The sequence below is a fragment of the Bos javanicus genome, chromosome 3 (assembly GCF_032452875.1).
Source record: "Bos javanicus breed banteng chromosome 3, ARS-OSU_banteng_1.0, whole genome shotgun sequence".
Taxonomy (NCBI): domain Eukaryota; kingdom Metazoa; phylum Chordata; class Mammalia; order Artiodactyla; family Bovidae; genus Bos; species Bos javanicus.
The window spans coordinates 70,368,666-70,391,355 of NC_083870.1; the positions used below are offsets into that span (position 1 = coordinate 70,368,666).

The 22,690-nt window shown below is 38.5% G+C and overlaps 1 protein-coding gene across 7 annotated transcripts in view; it reads left to right on the top strand.

The window, feature by feature from the left end:
- ERICH3 (glutamate rich 3) overlaps positions 1-22,690 on the top strand; it is a 120,594-nt gene that overhangs the window by 74,892 nt on the left and 23,012 nt on the right. For all 7 annotated transcript variants that reach the window (XM_061411570.1, XM_061411569.1, XM_061411573.1 and 4 more), the window contains 2 exons: positions 7,709-8,010; positions 14,172-14,408. In XM_061411570.1, coding sequence (XP_061267554.1) covers positions 7,709-8,010; positions 14,172-14,408 — 539 coding nt within the window. The remainder of the gene's footprint in view (positions 1-7,708; positions 8,011-14,171; positions 14,409-22,690) is intronic.

The window sequence follows — 22,690 nt, forward strand, 5'->3', positions numbered from 1 at the left end:
TGTCCAAGGAGCTCTCAGGTGTCTTCTCCAGCACCACAGTTCTTCAAAGGCAGCAATTCTTTGGTGCTCTGTCTTCTTTTAATATATATGAGATGGTAATAAACATAAACACAAGATAAGGTAAGGGAGATAAAAGGAATAAAGGGTCAGAAGGCAGTATTCTATTATGTAGGATGGATAACAAAAGCCTCTCTGATGTCTTTCAAGCAGAAACCAGAAAAAATGTTCCCTTTTTAAAATAGGTTTTCAGGTAGAGGAAAAGCATAGACAAAGTGTGTGAGACAGGATTATGCTTGGTGTATGTAAGCCTGTGTGGTCAGAGCACAAATGAGGAATGGGACAGTGATAGAAGATGAGGTCAGAGAGACAGTGGGGTCAAGTCATGCAGAGTCCTATGGTCACTGCAAAGACTTTGACTTTTATTCTGAGGGGGATGGGAAGCCTCTAAGGTAGGTTTTGAGCAATGGCCTGTCATGATCTGACAGTAGCTCTTATGGAAAAAATAAACTAGGGAGGGTGGGGAAATGGTGGAAACTACTTTAATCTAGAGGCAAGACAATAGTGGAAAGAGTTATAAGAAATTAGGTTCTAGATGAATTTTGAAGGTAGGGTTTATAGGATTTATTGATGGATTGGATGCAGGGCATGAGATAAAGAGCTAAGTCAGAGTGATTGAAAAGTTTTTAGCCTAAACAACTCGAAAGATGCCCAGTTAACACAGGAAAGACTAGAAGATGTAGGTTTGGGAGTGGAAGGAAGGCATTTTGGTTTTAGATACATTGAGTTGGAGTCAAGTAGAAATGTTGAATAAGTAGTTGGATCAGTTAATCTGTTGTCTGGTGAGATGTCCAGGCTGGAGATATAAATTTGAGAATGGTTTACATATGGATGGCATTTAAAGTCATAAGATGGGATAAATCTGCTTAAGAATGGAAGGCAGAAAGAGAATATGTCTGAGTAATGAGCTCTTGTCACTTTCATTCAAAGGGAAGGAAGATAAAGAGGAACCAGGAAAAAAGCCTAGGGAAGGAAGGCCAATGATTAGACAGAGAACCTAGAGAAAGCAATGTCCTGGAAATGAACAAAATGTTTAAAGAATTAGGCATGATCAACTGGGTCTAAGGTGTGGCTAGGTGAAGCAAAGTGAAGACTCTGGATTGAGCATGGTTTGGTAATGTGCTGGTTATTGGTGATCTTGACACAAGTTGCTATAAGGGAGTGGTAGGAATGCACCTTTGATTGGAGTGGGTTTAATACACAATTGGAGAAGAGCTGAGGCCAGAGATTATAGACAGCTCTTATTAAAGAGTTTTGCTCTGAAGGATGGAAATTGGGTGGCAGCCAGGAGGGAGGATGCAGGGGCCCAAGAGGGACTTATTATTTTTTAAGATTGGAGATATTATAATATGGTTAAAAGCTGATAGATAGTATTAATACCTGAGGAAGAAAAGCATTGATCAGGCATGATATAGAGGGAGATATTTAGTGCTTGAGTAGATGAGAAGAGATGGGACCTGGGGCTCAAATGGAGGTATTAGCCTTAGATGAAGTAACAAGAAGAAAGATGGCTATAGGGCAGAAAGAGATGTAAACTGGTGTATGTTTTTGGACCACCTGGAAGTTCTCTGCTGATTGTCTCTATTTTCTGGTCAAACAAGAATTTGTCAGCTGAGGTTAAGGCTAAGGGAGGAAGAATCTGGAAATTATAGGTGAGAGAAGAGGTACAAGTGGCACAGTGAATGGTCTAGGGCAAGTGGTAGGAATGCTGAGGTGTACTTAGGCCATGCCTGCAGTTGCTTTTCGTTCCAAGTCAAATACGCATTCTCCATATTTGTGGGCAAGTCATTTAACACATTTCTGTTTAACTCGCAGGAAAGCTAATGAATTCTCATACAATCACGCATGTGTGAACACGTAGCACTCACTGGGAATTGCTGTATAAATCCAAGCTGTAAAATGTTTGGTCCTAAACACTTTCTATGGAGGTTTAATAATCAGTACCCAAATCTGATTGATGGCATCTACTCTCCTATTCAATTCTTAGGAGTATCTGTACAATTCTTTATATGATTTCACTTGGTTTCCTCTAGCTTCTTTCTTTGAAATGTTCAAGCTGGAAAAGATTGAAGGCAAAAGGAGAAGGGCATGCAGAGGAAAAAATGGTTAGAAAACATCAGACTCAATGGAGTCTGATGAAAACATGATTCAGTGGAGTCGATGAAAACATGATTCAGTGGAGTCAATGAAAACATGACTCAATGGACATGAATCTGAGCAAACTCTGGGAGATACTGAAGAATAGAGGAGCCTGGCATGCTGCAGTCCATCAGGTCTCAAAGAGTCAGAAACAATTTAGAGACTGAACAACATCAACAAATAAAATGGTTTTGATATTTAAGAGTAACGTGTATTCAGTCAGTCAGTTCAGTCACTCAGTTGTGTCCGACTCTGTGATACCGTGGACTGCAGCATGTTAGGCTTCCCTGTTCATCACCAACTCCCAGAGCCTAGTCAAATTCATGTCCATCGTGTCAGTGATGCCATTCAACCATCTCATCCTCTCTTGTCCCCTTCTCCTCCCACTTTCAATCATTCCCAGCATCAGGGTCTTTTCAAATGAGTCAGTTCTTCGTATCAGGTGGCCAAAGTATTGGAGTTTCAGCTTCAGCATCAGTCCTTCCAATGAATATTCAGGGCTGATTCCTTTAGGATGGACTAGTTGGATCTACTAGCTGTCCAAGGGACTCTCAAGAGTCTTCTCCAACACCACAGTTCAAAAGGATCAATTCTTTGGCGCTCAGCTTTCTTTAACTCTCACATCCATACATGACTACTGGAAAAACCATGGCTTTGACTAGATGTACCTTTGTTGGTGAAGAAATGTCTCTGCTTTTTAATATGTCTAGGTTGGTCATAGCTTTTCTTCCAAAGAGCAAGTGTCTTTTAATTTCATGGCTGCAGTCACCATCTGCAGATTTTGGAGACCAAAAAATAAAGTCTTTCACTGTTTCCATGTTGATGCATCTATTTGCCATGAAGTGATGGGACCAGATTCCATGATCTTAGTTTTCTGAATGTTGAGTTTTAAGCCAACTTTTTTACTCACCTGTTTCACTTTCATCAAGAGGCTCTTCAATTCTTCGCTTTCTGCCATAGGGGTGTTGTCATCTGCATATCTGAGGTTATTGATATTTCTTCCTGCAATCTAATTCCAGCTTGCACTTCATCCAGCCCAGCATTTCTTATGATGTACTCTGCACATAAGTTAAATAAGCAGGGTGACAGTATACAACCTTATGTACTCCTTTCCCGATTTGGAAAAGTATGTTGTTCCATGTCCAGTTCCAACTGTTGCTCCTTGACCTGCATACAGATTTCTCAGGAGGTAGGTCAGGTGGTCTAGTATTCCCATCTCTTGAAGAATTTTTCACAGTTTGTTGTGATCTACACAGCCAAAGGCTTTGGCATAGTCAGTAAAGCAGACATAGATGTTTTTCTGGAACTCTCTTGCTTTTTCCATGATGTTGGCAATTTGATCTCTGTTTCCTCTGCCTTTTCTAAACCCAGCTTGAACATCTGGAACATTCACGGTTCACACAATGTTGAAGCCTGTCTTGGAGAATTTTGAGCATTACTTTGCTAGCGTGTGAGATGAGTGCAATTGTGCAGTAGTTTGAGCATTCTTTGGCATTGTCTTTGGGAGTGGAATGAAAACAGACCTTTTCCAGCCCTGTGGCCACTGCTGAGTTTTCCAAATTTGCTGGCATAGTGAGTGCAGCACTTTCACAGCATCATCTTTTAGGATTGGAAGTAGCTCAAATGGAATTCTGTCACCTCCACTAACTTTGTTCATAGTGATGCTTCCTAAGGTCCACTTGACTTCAGACTCCAGGATGTCTGGCTCTAGGTGCGTGATCACACCATCATGGTTATCTGGGTTGAAGATCTTTTTTGCATATTTCTTGTGTGTTCTTGCTACCTCTTCTTTATATCTTCTGCTTCTGTTAGGTCCATAAGATTTCTGTCCTTTATTGTGCCCATATTTACATGAAATGTTCCCTTGATATCTCTAATTTTCTTGAAGAGATCTCTAGGCTTTCCCATTCTATTGCTTTCCTCTATTCCTTTGCATTGATTCCTGAGGAAGGCTTTCTTATCTCTCCTTGGTATTCTTTGGAACTCTGCGTTCAAATGGGTATATCTTTCCTTCTCTCCTTTGCCTTTTGCATCTTCTTTTCTCAGCTATTTGTAAGGCCTTGTCAGACAACCATTTTGCCTTTTTGCATTTCTTTTTCTTGGGGATGGTTTTGATCACTGCCTCTTGTACAATGTCACAAACCTCCATCCATAGTTCATCAGGCACTCTGTCTCTCAGATCTAATCCCTTGAATCTATTTCTCACTTCCACTGTATAATTGTAAGGGATTTGATTTAGGTCATACCTGAATGGTCTAGTGGTTTTCCCTACTTTCTTCAATTGAAGTCTGAATTTGGCAATAAGGAGTTCATGATCTGAGCCACAGTTAGCTCCCAGTCTTGTTTTTGCTGACTGTATAGAGCTTCTCCATCTTTGGCTGCAAAGAATATAATCATTCTGATTTCAGTATTGACCATCTGGTGATGTCCATGTGTATAGTCTTCTCTTGTGTTGTTGGAAGAGGGTGTTTGCTATGACCAGTGCTTTCTTTTGGCAAAACTGTTAGCCTTTGACCTGCTTTGTTTTGTACTCCAAGGCTGAATTTGCCTGTTACTCCAGATAACTCTTGACCCTCAACTAAAATGCACAGTTGTCACAGGACATTGGTTTCCAGCGTTTTGTTAGCTTCATAATAATTTCTCCAAATGAAATCTGTGAATGTCCCAAGTAGAACATGTGGTGTCATTTGATGTGTCCGTGCTGCAGCTCAGGTGAAAGTCAATTCAATGCAGATTGGTTTAAATGGGGCAGGGTTGGACCAGTGAGGGCTACAGCCTTGCTTGTTTGGTTCTACTCTACTTGAGATGACTTTGTTTATTCCAGAAGCACCAACACTGCAGAACTCCGGTAAAAGTTAAAACTATCCCTCAGGAGATTGATATCACTTATACTATTCTGTAACTTTTGTCACACCCATAATAATACCTTTCTTTAGTTATTTTGAGAGATGTGCTTTCCTTCTCCCAGTTTGTTAAAAATGAAGTTCATTTTAATTCACTTAAAACATACTGGTTCCTTGAACTTTTATTATGAGAAGAAGGGCAACTAAAACAATAGGGAGTTCTATTTTTAAAAAGTGATTTGGAATTACCTGTTTTGAGGTCCTTAGAAAACAAGAAAAGTTCAGCAGTGTTCATTACCAAAGTATGGAGGTTCCACACTGGTACCCATCCCTCAATCATGGGACCTCTTTGAAGAGGCATGGTAGTTATTTTCAGTTGCTGAAGTGAAACACAGGAAGAAAAATTGCCTAACCAAGTAGAATGCATACTGCTTTGAGCTTCAGTAATCAGAATCAACACCTCAAATTATACTCAGAAGTCAAATAGGTAGTCAGTGACGAGGAGAGCACAGATGTTACCCACTTTGTTTGTCTAATTCCCTTAAGCAGATGGGCCATAAAACGTCTGCACAGGCAGTAGGGAGGCATCAAAGCCTCTACACAGTCACAACATAAACTAAAAGTAACAGCATATCAGAGGCTCCAAATCAATGGATTTGGTGTTGCCATTGATAAGGGAAGAACAGCTTGAACAGAAGGCAATGCTAGTAATCATAGTCTTTGAAGATTCATGACACCTTTATTCCAAGGAAAGCAATGTGCTAAGTATATCATCATTATAGTTGAGAAATACTTTATCATGCTAATATGGGTGAGGTAAGTGTGTTCTTATTATCCCATTTTTCACAGCCCCTGATAGTTACTTTGAGTGCCTATCCATTTAGCCTTATTTTATGGGGAGATAGTGAAAGGATAAGTGATTAACTAAGCCCTCATATTTGCTACTGCTAGCCTAGGGATGGCTGAAATTTAGCACGATCTTCATTTGAAGAAATTGCCATTAGTTTTGATTCACACTGAGACGATTTTCAGATTTTTACATATTGTTTTGATTCTTCCTGGACTGACAAGTCTTGACTACATTCTAATCCCACTCTAATTGGCTCAGTTCACCATGAGTTGTGTGACATGGAGAGAAATAACTGGGCAAAGTTCTAGAGGAGGAGTAGGGAGACCAGTAACTACCAGGAACCTGTTTGGGGTTACAGATTGTCTCTAGGCCTTGGTAAAAACTTCTCACTTTGTGTTAGTCTCTGGTGAGAGTGTGAGTACTTGCCCTGGTGGTAAGCCCGGCCGTGTGACATTTGTCTGTGTAAGCAGTCATCTGAGAAGACTGTGAGGTGATGGAGTCTAATAGTCATGAGCTGAAATCCAGTTTCATCATTGACCTGCTGGGTAAAACTGGGCAAGTCATGGAACCCTTAAAGCCTCAGTTTCCTCGTTTGTAGAGTGATGATGATAATTCTTAATTGGTCTGTAGGGGAATGTATCCTATAAGATCATGTATACAAAGTACCTAGCAAAGAGACTGGCACAGAAGGAGCACTTGATACTTTTATTGTTATCATAGTCACTATATTTATTAATGTGTATTATCATAATTACAATTCCTATTTTGATATTATCTTGAGAAACAGGAAAAAACTATAGAAGAATTTATTGATCTTATCTTTTTTATAACTGATTTTTAAAAATATTTTTTAATGTCTTAATACATTCATATCATCTGCTGGCTCACCAGATTTGAATTTGAATGACCATATGACCTCTAGAGATCACTGCCATTTTCAAAGCACAAAAACTTATTGCAAACAAAAATCAACAAAAGATTGTGGTACAGGTTTCAAAGTTGTTATGTATTAGTTGCTCAGTTGTGTCTCTTTGCAACCCCATGGACTGCAGCCTACCAGGCTCCTCTGTCCATGGAATTCTCTAGGCAAGAATACTGGAGTGGGTTACCATTCCCTTCTCCAGAGGATCTTCCTGACCCAGGGATTGGAACTCAGGTCTCCTGCTTTGCAGGCAGATTCTTTATTGTCTGAGCCATCAGGGAAGCCCACAGGCTTCAAAAGACCATTCTAAAAGTAATGATGACAATTCTATTACAATAAGCGTTCAGGCTCCTGAAGTATTTGTTTAAAGGGTGTGAAAATATTTGACTGTTTCTTAAAAAAAAGTCAATTATTTAGATTCAACTTTATATATAAGTCTTTTTTTGATTGTGATGTTGGAATAATACATTATCAAAGACTGAATGACGTCTTCTGATAACTATTATCTCAGCTTCCTTTTTCTGATAAACCTGAATGTCCATTTATCACATAATTCTAATTTAAAGACTTAAATTTCTATCTCTCTACCTGACTCTATTATAGAGCCAAAAATATACTTTAAGGCACAAAGCTTAGTTTGAGACTATAATTCATAGTTATTAAGTTGCTTCCTTTTCTTTTTTATTATTGTAGGTAAAACTAAGAATTTTTTTGTGTTTACTTACAAGATTGTTATATTAATAAGGAAAAAGTAGTTAATTTGTAATTAACTATGTACACTATAATAAATATGTTTCTTGTAACATTTCTTACTGGGGTAAGAGAAGTAGTTTAAAGATCTTTGCGGTTCTGCTGTGCATAAAGATTAATCACTCTTTATGTTAATGTTTTTCCTAGGTGCATTATTGCAATGGGCCTTGACAAAAAAACAACTTCTCCAAAACCCAGGAAAGAAAAGAACGCTGAGAAAAAAGAGGGACAGAAGAAGGGTGAGGGGAAACTGAGAAAGGATAGAGAGTACCTGATACCAAGAAGGAGAGAGATGGAGGGGAGCAAAGCCTCAGCTTCAGCCATTGTTTCAGCTCAAGAACTACACGCAGGGCTCAGTGAAGTGAGAACCGCTGTGGAAGAAATGGAATGTAAAGAAAAACCAGGGCAAGATGTCTGGGAAGATGACCAAGAAAACATATTTAAATACGGTAATGCATGACACGGTTTTCTTTTGTTGTTGCTGTTCTTTTGTTGAAGTCTTTAGAATGTAATTATGAAAATTTGCAAAAATATCCATTAAATGTTGTTACTCAGTTTTGATCCTCAGGCAACTCTGTTGCAAGGAGGACTCTCCCTGATCACCTTCCTCCACTGTTTTGTGAGGAGTTCTATGTGAGTTGGGCTCCTCTTGTTGAGTTGGGCTCCCCTTGTTGAGTTGGGCTCTGCTGGTAAAGAATCCACCTGCAATGTGGGAGACCTGTGTTCTATCCCTGGGTTGGGAAGATCCCCTGGAGAAGGGAAAGGTTACCCACTCCAGTATTCTGGCCTAAAGAATTCCATGGACTGTACAGTCCATGGGGTCGCAAAGAGTTGGACACGACTCAGCGACTTTTCACTTTCACTCAGTGTAAGTTGTCTTAGAGGAGGGCTGCCTAACTCCAGGAGGTTGGAGGTGCTTTTAGGGGAGTCAGGGAAGAGTTTGTATCTGTGTGGGCAGAGGCTCTGTTCACTTCTGCAGGGAGAGACCAGAATTTTACCTATTTTTTTCAGTATCTGATGTATTTGAACTGTGGTGTTGGAGAAAACTCTTGAGAGTCCCTTGGACTGGAGATCCAACCAGTCCATCCTAAAGGAAATCAGTCCTGAATATTCACTAGAAGGACTGATGCTAAAGCTGAAACTCTAATACTTTGGCCACCTGATGAGAAGAACTGACTTATTTGAAAAGACCCTGATGCTGGGAGAGATTGAAGGCAGGAGGAGAAAGGGACGACAGAGGATAAGATGGTTGGATGACATCACAGGCTCAATGGACATGTGTTTGAGTAAATTCTGGGAGCTGGCAATGGACAGGGAGGTCTGGTGTGCTGCAGTCCATGGAGTCACAAAGAGTTGGACATGACTGAGAAACTAAACTGAACTGAACTGATGTATTTGCTCTGATGAAATTGATACTTTGGCATCAGGAAGGCACAGCCTGTATGATTATACAATGAAAGAATATTCCATAACTGAAAACATTTGAAAATATAGGCCTGGGGTCCTGGAGCCTGTCTGCATTTCTTGTTTTTTTTTATTTTTTTCTTCTCTTGCCTTCCCTCTCCTCCCCTCCCCTTCCCTGCTCTCCTCCTTCCTCTGCATCTTCTTCCTTCTAATCCTCCTCTTCTGCCTCCTTCTCCTCCCTTCTTTCCCCTTTAAACATACACACACATATGTATGTGTGTGTATATATATATCTCTTTACCTTATATGTATATACACACATCCTCATCTTTTGATGTTGTTGCTGTTGTTCAGTCACTAAGTCATGTCCAACTCTTTGCAACCTCATTAACTGCAGCATGCTAAGCTTTCCTGCCCTCACTATCTCCCAGAATTTGCTCAAACTTGTGCCCATTGAGTCAGTGATGCCATCCAACCATCTCTTTTTCTGTCACTCTTGTCTCCTCTTGTCCTCCATCGTTCCCAGTATCAGGGTCTTTTCCATCAGGTGGCCAAAGTATTGGCGCTTCAACTTCAGCATCAGTCCTTCCAATAAATATTCATGGTTGATTTACTTTAGGCTTGACTGGTTGGATCTCCTTGCTGTCCAAGGGACTCTCAAGAGTCTTCTCCAGTGCCACAGTTCAAAAGCAATTCTAAGACATTTCAGACTTCCTTATGGTCTAACTCTCATATCTGTACATGACTATGAGAAAAACCAAAGCTTTGACTATATGGACCTTTGACTATATGGACTACATTACCTTTGCTACAAAGTAATGTCTCTGCTTTTTAATACACTCTCTAGGTTTGTAATAGCTTTCCTTTGATGTAGTATATATTATTACTCTCTCCATTTTAGGAAAATAAGGCTCAGACATACAGAGAGAAAGTAGCAGAGCTAGGATTCATACTGTAGGAAAGGAAAAATGGCTTTCCCTCTACCCATCTCAGGTTCATTAGCTGTGTCCATGTAAATAAAACCAATAGGAGATCAAAAAGGGCAAACAGAAGCGTGTTAGCAGGTGCATTGTGCATATGGACGGGAGCACTCAAAGCTGAGTAACTCAAAGTGGTGGTTAGAACTTGGGCTTATGTGGCATCTAACAAAAGAATAATACATTTTTTCAAGAAGTGACGAGGCAAAGGAAAAGAACTTTGAGCTTTCAGGGACAGCAAATTGTGGGAAAGCAAATATTATGTGGAAACTAACATTATATAAGGGCTAGTTTCAGTGAAATTTATGTTGATTTCTTTGGTGCCATCTTTGGGCTGTTAAGGATCAGAGTTGCCTCCTATGATTAACTTCTGTCCTTCCTGGGAGAGAGGAAAGGGGAGACACCTTCAAAAATTTATGTCCTGGGATTCCCTGGTGGTCCAGTTGTTAAGAAGCCACTTTCCAATGTAGGGTACATGGTTTGATCCCTGGTCCAGGAAGATCCCAAATGCTATCAGGGGCAGCTAAGCCTGTGCATCCCAACTACTGAAGCCATGTACTCTAGAGCCCTTGCTCTACAATAAGAGATGCTAACGCAATGAGAAGTCTGGGCACCACAAGTAGAGAGTAGCCCCCGCTCTCGGCAGCCAGGGAAAGCCCTCTCACAGCCAGGAAGACCCAGCACAGTTAAAAAAATTAATTAATTAAGAGAAAAATTTATGCCTTGCTTTTAGGGAAATAGGATGAGGGCTGAGAGCTCTTCTATTTACAACTTCTCAGTTGCCTTCAGCTCAAAATAATCCTTATGCCCAAGTGGCATAGTGTGTGGTGGCATACTCTGCTACCTTTAATACCCAGTAAGTCAACTCCAGTGAATATTCAGGGTTGATTTCCTTTAGGATTGACTGGCTTGATCTCCTTGCAGTCCAAGGGACTCTCAAGAGTCTTCTCCAGCACCACAGTTCAAAAGCATCAATTCTTTAGAGCTCAGCCTTCTTTATGGTCCAACTCTCACATCAGTACATGACTACTGGAAAAACGATAGCTTTGACTATATGGACCTTTGTTGGCAAGGTGATGTCTCTGCTTTTTTAATACACTGTCTAGGTTTGTCATAGCTTTTCTTCCAAGGAGCAAGTGTCTTTTAATTTCATAGTGCAGTCACTGTCTGCACTGATTTTGGAGCCCAAGAAAATAAAGTCTGTCACTGTTTCCACTTTTCCCCCATCTATTTCAGGACATATAGGTATGTTTATTTGGGCCATGTTCAATTTCTGTACTTTTTTTCTTAAACCAAAATGGTGCTATGAGTAGCATACTTTATGCCTGTAATACAGCTTTTCTCAAGATCTTTCTAATGGATTTTAAATGCCCATTTCCATTTAAAAGAAAGGAGAAAAAGCTGATAAAGTCTTCAGCTCTCTGTAAAACAGTCACTGATGGTCAGGGCAGCAAGAAGCCTGTGTGGAGGTCAGCCAGGCAGAGTTGCGGCTGGATTGATGTTGACCTTGCACTGACTTGCTTCCTCATTAGTGGGGATGGTAAACAACAACCTAATTACATTCTCAGGGAGAATAAAGATGAAATGCAGAAACAGAAGAAATTATGAAAAGGGATCCAGAAAGCATGCCACTAGTTCATTCATACTGAAAACATGAGTAGATAGATGAAGGAGTTGTTTTGAGCTCTGATGCTAATGCAGAGCTCCTGGTTAATAGAAGACTAGTATTTAACTGTGATGATAGAACAAAGCTGGGGCAGCTTTGAATTTCCTATTTGAGAGAAAGCACTGAAGCTCCTGCCAAAAAGGATGCAGGGATTTTTCCTCTGCTTCAATAATATGACTGCAATTGTGTCCTAATTGTGGACACTGTACTTCTCTCATTTTAATCAGGTGCCACCGTTAGAGTGTATTGCTGTCAATATAGCACATATTGTGTGTGATTTCTCCTGTGCTACTACCAACTCCCTCCACTCCCCAGTCAATCACAATTACTACTGATCTCTAATATTTATTTGGGTTTCCCTGAGGGCTCAGTGGTAAAGAATCCACCTGACAGTGCAGGAGACCAGGGTTTGATCCCTGGGTGGGCAAGATCCCCTGGAGAAGGAGATGACAACTCACTCCAACATTTTTGCCTGGGAAATCCCATGGACAGAGGAGCCTGGCAGGCTCCAGTCCATGGGGTCACGAAAGAATCAGACACCACCTAGCAACTAAAACAACAAAACAATATTTGTTAGGTACCTACTTTCCTTGGCACTATACTGAGCACATTTTAAGCATTGTTGCTTTTAATATTCCCCAGTTTTGTGAGGCAGGTACCACTCATACCATAAATGAAGAAACTGAAACTTAAAGATGTTCAGCAAATTGAGATCACACAGCTGTGTTTGGTACCTGGACACATGACAGTGTGACTCCAAAACCCTCATACTTCACCACTCTGTAATAGTTCATGAAACTGAAGCAATTTATTCATGTACTATCTGTCTCTGCTTATCCTATGACCAGCAGCAAATACCTGTTTCTGATGTGTTTCTGTGTGTGTGTGTGTTCTGTGGCTAACTTCAGCTACTCCCTAGGAAGACTTCCACAATCTCCAAATGACTTTTCTCTCTTAAATTTGACTCTATTCCACTTGTTTGACATTATTTCACATTATTAATCAAGAGTCCTATATAAAAATCTACAGCAATCAAGCCCAATAGTGTTAGAACTAGACTTACTGAGGGTCATGTATAAAAACTATTCAAACATGAGTACAGTATTTCTTGTGTATCTATGTCTTATTTCCTCTACAAAAATTGGATATCCGTTGATAGGCAGGGGCTGTATTACTATAATGTCTTTAATCTTGCGATTTTATCCTCTTCCACCTGGGAAGTTCTCAATAAAGAGAACCTTACTGGACCAAGTGAGGAGTTATCCTCTTACTTGGCCTGAAATATTTGAATCAAGGTATTTGTTTTCATTAGTACTTTCTGTTTATATTACGCAATAGAAACCAAATTTTTCATCTTCTTGCTTATTTTATAATTTTGTCCTATGATAATTTGCATTTCTCTTTTTACATATTAACTCTCTTTCATGAAAATATTCTCACAAGTTCTCTTTGTTTGCTTTTTTGTTACAGTTTTTGATTTCACTTTTCTTCTAACATGACCCTCGTACCTTCTCTGCATTGAAAGAGCTTTCTACTTATGCACAGGGCATGCATTTCTGAATTAAGTTTCTCTCCCAAGAGGCTCCCACCACTGGAGAAGAAACCAGACTATCTAATAACTAAAACACAGAAAAAGGGAAACCTTTATTTTCCCTGTAATCTTTATTTTAAAGATAATTGTTTATTTGCTTAATTGGTTCTGCATGAAATCCTTTTGCTGTCTATCCTTGGCATGTTGTCACTTCAAGATTTTTAGTTTTTGGTGGAAGAAAAAGGGGAATAATTAAATATGAAAGGTGAAAAATTATAACCACAAGGGACAGATGGCGTTTATCTGATGTGACAGATTCCTTTTCCTGCTGCAGATGTGTTACACTTCTGTAGGGAATGAAGCAAATTCATGATTGTGACAAGCATATTCTATTTTATAAGAATTTTTATCCTTGGAATGTAATTATTTTATTGATTGTAGGAATGAATAATGCATATGATTTCAGTTCTAGCCCAGGTATAGAATCCTTCATAATGCCTTTTTGATGTCCGTTTGGTACTCTCAAAGAATTTACTATTCACAGTGTTACTTCTCAGGGCCTTTGGGCTTGATTAATTGAATTTTTCTACTTCACTATTCATTAACTTGATATCCAAATATTTTGAACATTCTTCCTATAAAATATGACCTCACTGGGTCTCCAAATTAACTTTCATTATTATAATCCTGTTCTCTTCATTTTTAATTTATTTCTAATTTATTGTTTTCTATCGAGTCCTTCTCTTGTCCATTTTGGTTATTGTAGATGACGATGTCCATTTGTAAATGAGCTTTTATTGGGTTTCAGGCTCGTCATTTGGAGCTTCATTTCTTTAGTGCTCTTGTATATGTAACTGATTGCTATCTTTGATCATTTGCTATTAGTTTTCCATGTTCACTAATTGTGTGAAAAAGAAGTGCAGAAAGGCCCAGAGAGCAGAGGATAATGGAGTCAAAGTCCTCATTAAGTGAAATGGGCTCAGTATTAGGGATTCTATTTTCATTCTCATAGTGGAGATTTTCTTTTCTCAGAATATGAAGAAGATTTTGAAGCAGACGAAGAGAAACAAGATGGGAAAGCTAATGAAGAAGGACAGGCTGATGATCAAATGAATGAAATGTCGAAGTCACCCTCGGAGGATGAAAAAGATCATTTAGACCCTGAAAGGGAAAGTGAAACCTCTTTGTGGAAGGCACCAGATGCTGATGACAATGTGAAAGATGAGGGTGATGGATGCTCGGAGAGTGAATTGGAAGATGATAAACAAGGCAAGTTGTTTAGCTTATCATGCGGCATAGGCTGTTTAGCAAGTGTCGCTACTTTCCCTTATATTTAATGAGATAAGCCTCCTTTAAGACTGTTTAGAACGTGGTACCCTTACCAGAAGGTGCTGGTCACCCCATCTTCCATAGATACCCATTATGGAATCCTTTCTCTTTAATTTGCTGGGATTTTCCAGCAAGGCGTCAGGTAAAACTTGTAGTGACACATCTCCTGTTTACTTAGAAAGTTACCTCATTAAAAAAAATTTTTTTTCAGTGTTCTCTTATGTGCACACACATATAGACCATTTCTTTTGGCTTTGGAAAATGAAAAGTGGTTCCTATTCAATTAAAGGAAAGTTGAAAATTTCTCCCTCATTTATGCTCATTTTTTTTAAATTTACTTTGAACACAAGATGCTGGTATATCAGTTTATGGAAAGATTGATAAAATTTCCCCTGTACAATATTCAAGCCTAAAATGATTCTGAATTTCATAGGGAAAATACATAATATTTCAGGTAGATAAAAAAACCCTCATTATATGTGGCATATCTTGAATTTTTAAGATTTTTAAAAACATGTCAAGTTACTAAGATAATATCCAAAGAAGGAATCCATTTCTGGCTTTGTCCCTTGAAAATGTTTGGCCAAGGCTATGTAGGTCTTAGTAAATAAATGATATATCTTCCCTGGTACATTCTGGGCATTTTATCAGTGATAATAATAGCCTCTTATATTTAAGTGTGTGTATGTCTATGCAGTTTGCTTTAAACTAGAGAAATGAGGTCACATTATGATGAGTTTTTGAATTGCTGTCCATTTTCTCCATTTTTCACCTCTCAAATTTTTTCCTGTATAAAAATATCAAAAGTTTGAATTCAAGGGATATATTTGAATTATACAAAATAAGAGTAAATTAAGTAATGAAGTAATCACAAGAACAAATAGTTTGTCACTTTGTCCTCTTCAAGAAAGAATTTAAGAAAACCTATCCTAAAATTTCATGCAGACAAAATAAAGAACAGAAATTATTTAGAGTAAGAGAGAAGATAATTTTGCTAGGAGCTGCATAGGGGATCATGACTACCCTTGAGTTAAAATAATCCTGAACTTCCTGATAGTCAAAGCAAAGAGTGAAGCAATGTGAAGAGCACAATGTGACAACACATTGTAAAAAACACAATGTGAAAAACTAGAATGACTTTAACTTTCAATACATTTGAAAAGATTTGCTGCCATTTCAATTACAGTTGAAAGAGCTACTGTATATTAATAGTCAGGCACTGAAAATTTTTAGTAAAGTCTTAAATTAAGCCTTTTAAATTTCTCAGTACTTAACATTTTATATTTCTAGGCATGCCTAATATATGTTTCTTTTCTCATCTTGAATGTAAATGTTGAATTTAATTCATATTCCTATATGATATAGAAAAAGTTAAAAGAATTGTATGGAAAAGTGATGTCACCTGAATCCTATTTTAAAGACACTATACTTGAACCGGGAAAACAGTTTGAAAATGTGTTTGTGTATAAATATAATCTAGTCAAAACAAAGAGGAACTCAATTTTTTATCTCTTCAATGATGGTAGGGAATTGTCATCTATTGATTTTGTCAAGAGTCAGTACATTATTTCAATATATGGTCATCTGAGGATTATTTTTGTGCTGTGTTATCAACTTCCTTCCTGGGATCAAATGAATTTCTTCCAAGATCGAATAATTTTTTAATGTTCAAGCAGACAAAGATATATGCAGTACTTGAATTTTACTTGGAGGGAAAGCTTTAATCATTTAGACCTGTGATTATTGAATAGCTGACAATGATGGGTAAGCTTTAACACTGAATACTGCTTGCAGTTAAATAACTGGAATCCCATGTTTAGGAAAGAATCCTATAGGTATTGTTTATAAGACTCGATTTTGTGCCGAGCTCATATTAACTATTTCACATGAATTATCTGATTTACCTCAAACAACTTTTAAAAAAGCAGGTACTTTTTGCCTCCATTTTACAAGTAAAGAAACTTGGAAATAATGAGATTAAGTAACTCACACAGCTGGAAAGTGGTGGAGCCAAGACGCAAAATTCAGAGCCTGGATTTTGGAGAAAAACAATGTAACGTTTCTCCAAATCAGTCAACATCTACTTGTCTAAAATTAATGCAAATGCCTCTAATAAAAGGATTTTGTTTCCTTAAGAATGTATATTTTAAAGAGGCATTTATCTTGAGCTCTTCATCTTATTCTATTTTTTAGCTTCTGTTTTGTGATTTTGTTTTGCTTTTAAACAGAAGAAAATAAAATGGAAAAATTTTAATTTTACCTAAATTTACCTTTCTCTTCCATTGATCCACTCCCCGGCCTGTTGCTCATTTCCAGTTCATTGCCCTCCTCTTCCATGAGACTCTCCTACTTCCACAGCCTTCACTGAGCTCTTTATTTTATGAAACTTTATCATGCCATAATTCATTTTCCACTTACAGTTCCATGTGTGTTAAATTTTGCCTTTAAAATTAATCACCCAAATTAATAACACACAGATTAATTATACTACAAAAGCTAAGACAGTGTTGTTTTTGTTATTTCTCACAGAGGCAATTTCCTAAAGGATATTTTGTGAATATTAAGAATTACTTGATTAACACCAAGAGTCCCAAAATACTTTTGTCAGTGCCATGCTATCTAGTTACATTTACACTATGTGATTATTATTAGAATTTTATTCAAAACATTGTGTAGAGTTAGCTGCATAAGGTAGGTATAGAATACATAATATTTTAAATAGTTATGTAACGAAAACTATCAGAACATGTAGAATCTAGTCCACAATGTTGGGACATTTAAAAGCCCCAAGTTAAACTGGTTAACTATTTTTCTTTCAGTAATGACATTTTTTAACAATCCTTTTTAAGAGCTCCTTTGCATTCCTGAGATTTACATTTAATCTTTGCCATTATTCTGAAGTAAAAATCTCATTGCTTATTACCATTTCTTTCTTCCACCTACAGGCTCTTTTATTTTCCATCCCATTATTTTGATAACCTGACCCTGTGTTATTCAAAAATATTCTTTTTAGCATGCAGAGTATCAGAATTAGAGATTTCATCCGGCAAACAAGAAATGTGTATTAAAAATGATAATGACATAATAGATTCCTTGGTACGCTCTATTGAAAAGCCAGACAGCATTTCATCTTCAAAAGTCTAAGAGGCATATTGTGACCACTGCATCCTAGACACTGGTACATCCTTTTTATTGACATGATTAAGAATCTTGCTGTTAGTGTTTGGATGCGTTTCATTTGAACCTGCCTGCACCTGTTCCCAGAGGGCAAACAATTGCCCAGGCTGTCACTCCCGTGACAAGTCGGCCCCATTTAAACTGCCAGCAAACAATTGTATCGGCCTGCCTTGATAAATACCCTGTGCTGAGCGGCTCACAAGTGATGGAGTGCCAGGGACTGAGCACCCACTAAGAGAAGACCCTACTTTGAGAATGATGTGTGAGACTTCCCTTCATTTAAAAAGAATGACAGCTTCCTTTTCTCTGCGTTTGTGTTGACAACCCTGGGAGCTAATTCACCACTTGAAAATACATTGTCATAGATAAATGTTATAAGGTTGAGGGGGAAAGTGTCATGTTGCTGAGAACAGACTTTTGTGGACAGTTTGGCTGATAGTACCTATGAGTAAGAGGTAAAGACTAAGTAGCTCCTTATGAGAAAGAGAACGGGGGGAAGCGGAGGGAGAGAGACAGAGGCGGCATCTGTTCCCATAACACAAAGAAAGGAACAAGAATTAAAGCAATTTTTTTCTAGTAAAAAAGATAATATTTCACTTGTGCTATTTTTCACTCTATTGAAGCAGTCGGCCTTAAATACTTTAAAAATCTCAGTGTCACAAAAATATTCTCTTTACCTGACATACTTCAGATATCTCACTCTTCCTTTCTGGGTCTGACTATGGGCTTGAAGAGATGGATATGAGGGAATGATGCTCCTTCTATGTTGAAATTGCATATGCTCTGAAACCACACTCTGTGGACTTCAGTAATCCTTAGACAACAGAGGGTTAGGGGAAGATTGTAGGCAGCTTTTGGTCAGAAATCTGCATTTTTTTGCATGGTTAGTCACATTTTAATTTTTCTTAACTATAAGAATTCCTCATTTTATCTTCACTTTTGGATCACTGAAGTAGGATGGCTTTCAGATGGATACTTAAATACAGCATCATCTTTTAGTTCCCATAAATTACTTATCTATGAGGTGCTTCTCTATAGTTTTGAATCTGCCTTGTACATGGCAGTGATATTATTGAGACACTCAATAAAATCTTGTGAAATGCATGGCTGGTGGACTACATTAATGGATAAATTGAAAAAGACTTAAGCAGCACAGTGTGATACATGATTTGATTATATTCTCAGTATTTTAAGTATTCATATTAATGTTTAGAAAACCCAATTAAAGTTAAATATGGAGGAACTTTTAAGCTTGCTTCTTCTCCTCCTGCTACATCTGAATTTATTTTAGATATTTACCCTTACAAAGTAATGTATATATTTATCTTACTGATGCACTGATAATGAACTCATTTCATTATCAAGAGAGGACATATGTTCTCCCTTACACCAAATACAAACATATCATTGAAAATGTGAAAGTGTTAGTTGCTCACTTGTGTCCATCTCTTTGCAACCCCATGGACTGTAGCCCACCAAGCTCCTCTGTCCATGGACTTCTTTAGGCGAGAATACTTGAGTGGGTATCCATTCCCTTCTCCAGGGAATCTTCCAGACCCAGGGATTGAACTCGGGGGGAAACATCTCATTACAAAAGCAGTATTTTACAAAAATTGTTCCTTTATAGCTAATGGACAGTGGATATTATTTAACTTCTGTAGTTTTTACCTTCTAAATCAATAAAAAGAAGATAAGTATTCCTTGGGATTAAATGAATTGCTTGTAAAGTGCTTACCTTATTGCTTGGTGTAGAGTAGGTGCATAATCATGATCAAGTTTTGTCTTATTTTACTCATTAAATGGTGACTGTGACTACTATTCATAATATAATGTACAGGGTGAAATCACAAGAAAGATTTATTAGAATGTTACTTATCATGCCTTAGGAAGCATCACTACGAACAAAGCTAGTGGAGGTGATGGAATTCCAGTTGAGCTATTTCAAATCCTAAAAGATAATGCTGTGAAAGTGCTACACTCAATATATCAGCAAATTTGGAAAACTCAGCAGTGGCCACAGGACTGGAAAAGGTCAGTTTTCATTCCAATCCCAAAGAAAAGAAATGCCACAGAATGCTCAAAGTGTACCACACAATTGCACTCATCTTACACGCTAGTAAAGTAGTGCTCAAAATTCTCCAAGCCAGGCTTCAGCAATACATGAACTGTGAACTTCCAGATGTTCAAGTTGGTTTTAGAGAAGGCAGAGGAACCAGAGATCAAATTGTCAACATCCACTGGATCATCAAAAAAGCAAGAAAAACATCTATTTCTGCTTTATTGACTATGCCAACACCTTTGACTGTGTGGATCACAATAAACTGGAAAATTCTGAAAGAGGTGGGAAACCACGACCACCTGACCTGCCTCTTGAGAAACCTGTATGCAGCTCAGGAAGCAACAGTTAGAACTGGACATGGAACAACAGACTGGTTCCAAATGGGAAAAGGAGTACGTCAAGGCTGTATATTGTCACCCTGCTTATTTAACTTATATGCAGAGTACATCATGAGAAATGCGGGGCTGGATGAAGCATAAGCTGGAATCAAGATTGCCAGGAGAAATATCAATCACCTCAGATATGCAGATGACACCACCCTTTTGGCAGAAAGTGAAGAGGAACTAAAAAGCCTCTTGATGAAAGTAAAAGAGGAGAGTGAAAAAGCCCAACATTCAGAAAACTAAGATCATGGCATCCGGTCCCATCACTTCATGGCAAATAGATGGGGAAACAGTGGAAACAGTGGCTGACTTTATTTTTGGGCTCCAAAATCACTGCAGATGGTGATTGCAGCCATGAAATTAAAAGACACTTACTCCTTGGAAGGAAAGTTATGACCAACCTAGACAGCATATTAAAAGGCAGAGACATTACTTTGCCAACAAAGGTTGGTCTAGTCAAGGCTTTTGTTTTTCCAGTGGTCATGTATGGATGTGAGAGTTGGACTATAAAGAAGGCTGAGCACTGAAAAATTGATGCTTTTGAACTGCGGTGTTGGAGAAGACCCTTGAGAGTCCCTTAGACGGCAAGGAGATCCAACCAATCCATCCTAAAGGAGATCAGTCCTGGGTGTTCATTGGAAGGACTGATGTTGAAGCTGAAACTCCAATACTTTGGCCACCTGATATGAAGAGCTGACTCATTTGAAAACACCCTGATGCTGGAAAAGATTGAGGGCAGGAGGAGAAGGGGATGAGAGAGGATGAGATGACTGGATGGCATCACCGACTCAATGGACGTGGGTTTGGGTAAACTCTCGGAGTTGGTGATGGACAGGGAGGCCTGGTGTGCTCCGGTTCATGGGCTTGCAAAGAGTCGGACCTGACTGAGCAACTGAACTGACTATCATGTATGATATTAGGGAAGAAGACTAAAAATCATAAAGAAATTATTATTTGATTTGGTGAGATTAATTTTATCATGTAATTTCTGTAATTATTTATTGAGAACAATAGGTAGAATTTACAGCCAAGAAAACAGAGGCTTAGAGAAGTAGCATAACCAAAGTCGTAGGTAATGAGTAGCTTAGTCATGATTGGAGCACCTAGGGTTGTTTTACAGAAAAACATAGTGTTTTCTCTCAATCTTATGTGCAAAATAGTGATGTAAAAGAAGATATTATTATCACTGTGTAGTTATGATTACATGAAGAGAAAAGATAGTGAAGGGATTTGGGGTTGATTGAATGTGGAGAGAGACAAGTTAGGGATCCTTCTTAGGAGGTAGAGCTGTGGCACCAAACATGATGGTTTTGGCAGAGGACTTAGGGAATGCGTGCAAGTCAGGTCGCTACCATGGAGACCAAGGGTAAATTCTTAGCATCAGTACCTAAAGGAGCGTTGAAGAGACTAATGGAATTTTGGTAGGAGGCAGTGCATGCTCAGTTGCTCAGTTGTGTCTGACTCTTTGAGATCCCCTGGACTGTGTAGCCCACCAGGCTCCTCTGTTCATGGAATTTTCCAGGTAAGAATCCTGGAGTGGGTTGCCATTTCCTACTCCAGGTAGGAGACAGTGAAGTCTCCTAACATGCCTCCAAGACAAATTTTTTCCCTCCTGATGAAAAAAATTACAATTTACATGTCTGCTCTCAAACTTCCTTTATATAAAAATTTTTACATAAAAACTTTATTTCTAAGAGAATAAATAAAATTAGTGTTGAAAATCCCATTCCGTGGCCCTAAAGCACCTTGAGCTTTTTTGTAGGCAAAGCCTTGCCCCAGCATCTGTATGAAGATGAAAATAAGAAATGAGAGTGAAACAAGATTATGCAAGGAGGTTGGAGAGAAATTTGAAAACTGAAATGAGTTTATAAGGGAGGTCAAATAGCCTCGCCATTCATTCTGCTGATCTTTCTTCTCTTAAGGACTGACTCAAAAATGAACCATAGCTCGTTTCAGCCTTTGAAATAAAATAATTAATAGAAGCTGCTAAAGAAAGAGGAGCCTTCATTTTTTAAATTATATGAACAACACTCAGAGCTAAAGGAAATGGCAACCCAGTCCAGTGTTCATGCCTGGAGAATCCCAGGGACAGGGGACCCTGGTGGGCTGCCGTCTGTGGGGTCGCACAGAGTCGGACACGACTGAAATGACTTAGCAGCAGCAGCAGCAGAGCCAAAAATGAGCATCTTCATGTCAACATTCAGATGATAGATATGGATATTTTTGGATGTATAACAAGTATCAATATAACATTGTGTCCTAGCTAATTGTGCAGTTAATGAAAACCACTGATCAAACCACTAGCAAACAGGAGTTGTTTTTCTTTTCTTAAAAAAAACAAATGTGAGACACACTGAAGAGAGGGGGAGATCATAGTCCCTGAAGTTTCTCAACTAGTACAAATAAGATAGAGAACGTCTGTCCTTGATCGGTACATTCCCTACCGAGAAACAGCACATCTAGATCTTATACAACAGAGATAAAAAATGAGCCGCTGAAGTATGTGACTCCTTTGAGAAACAGTGGTCATCTGGTGCCTGTCAAGGTAGTTGAGTGATAAGAACAAATGGAATTGTACTTAAGGGGTTCTGTTGCTTAAAGGC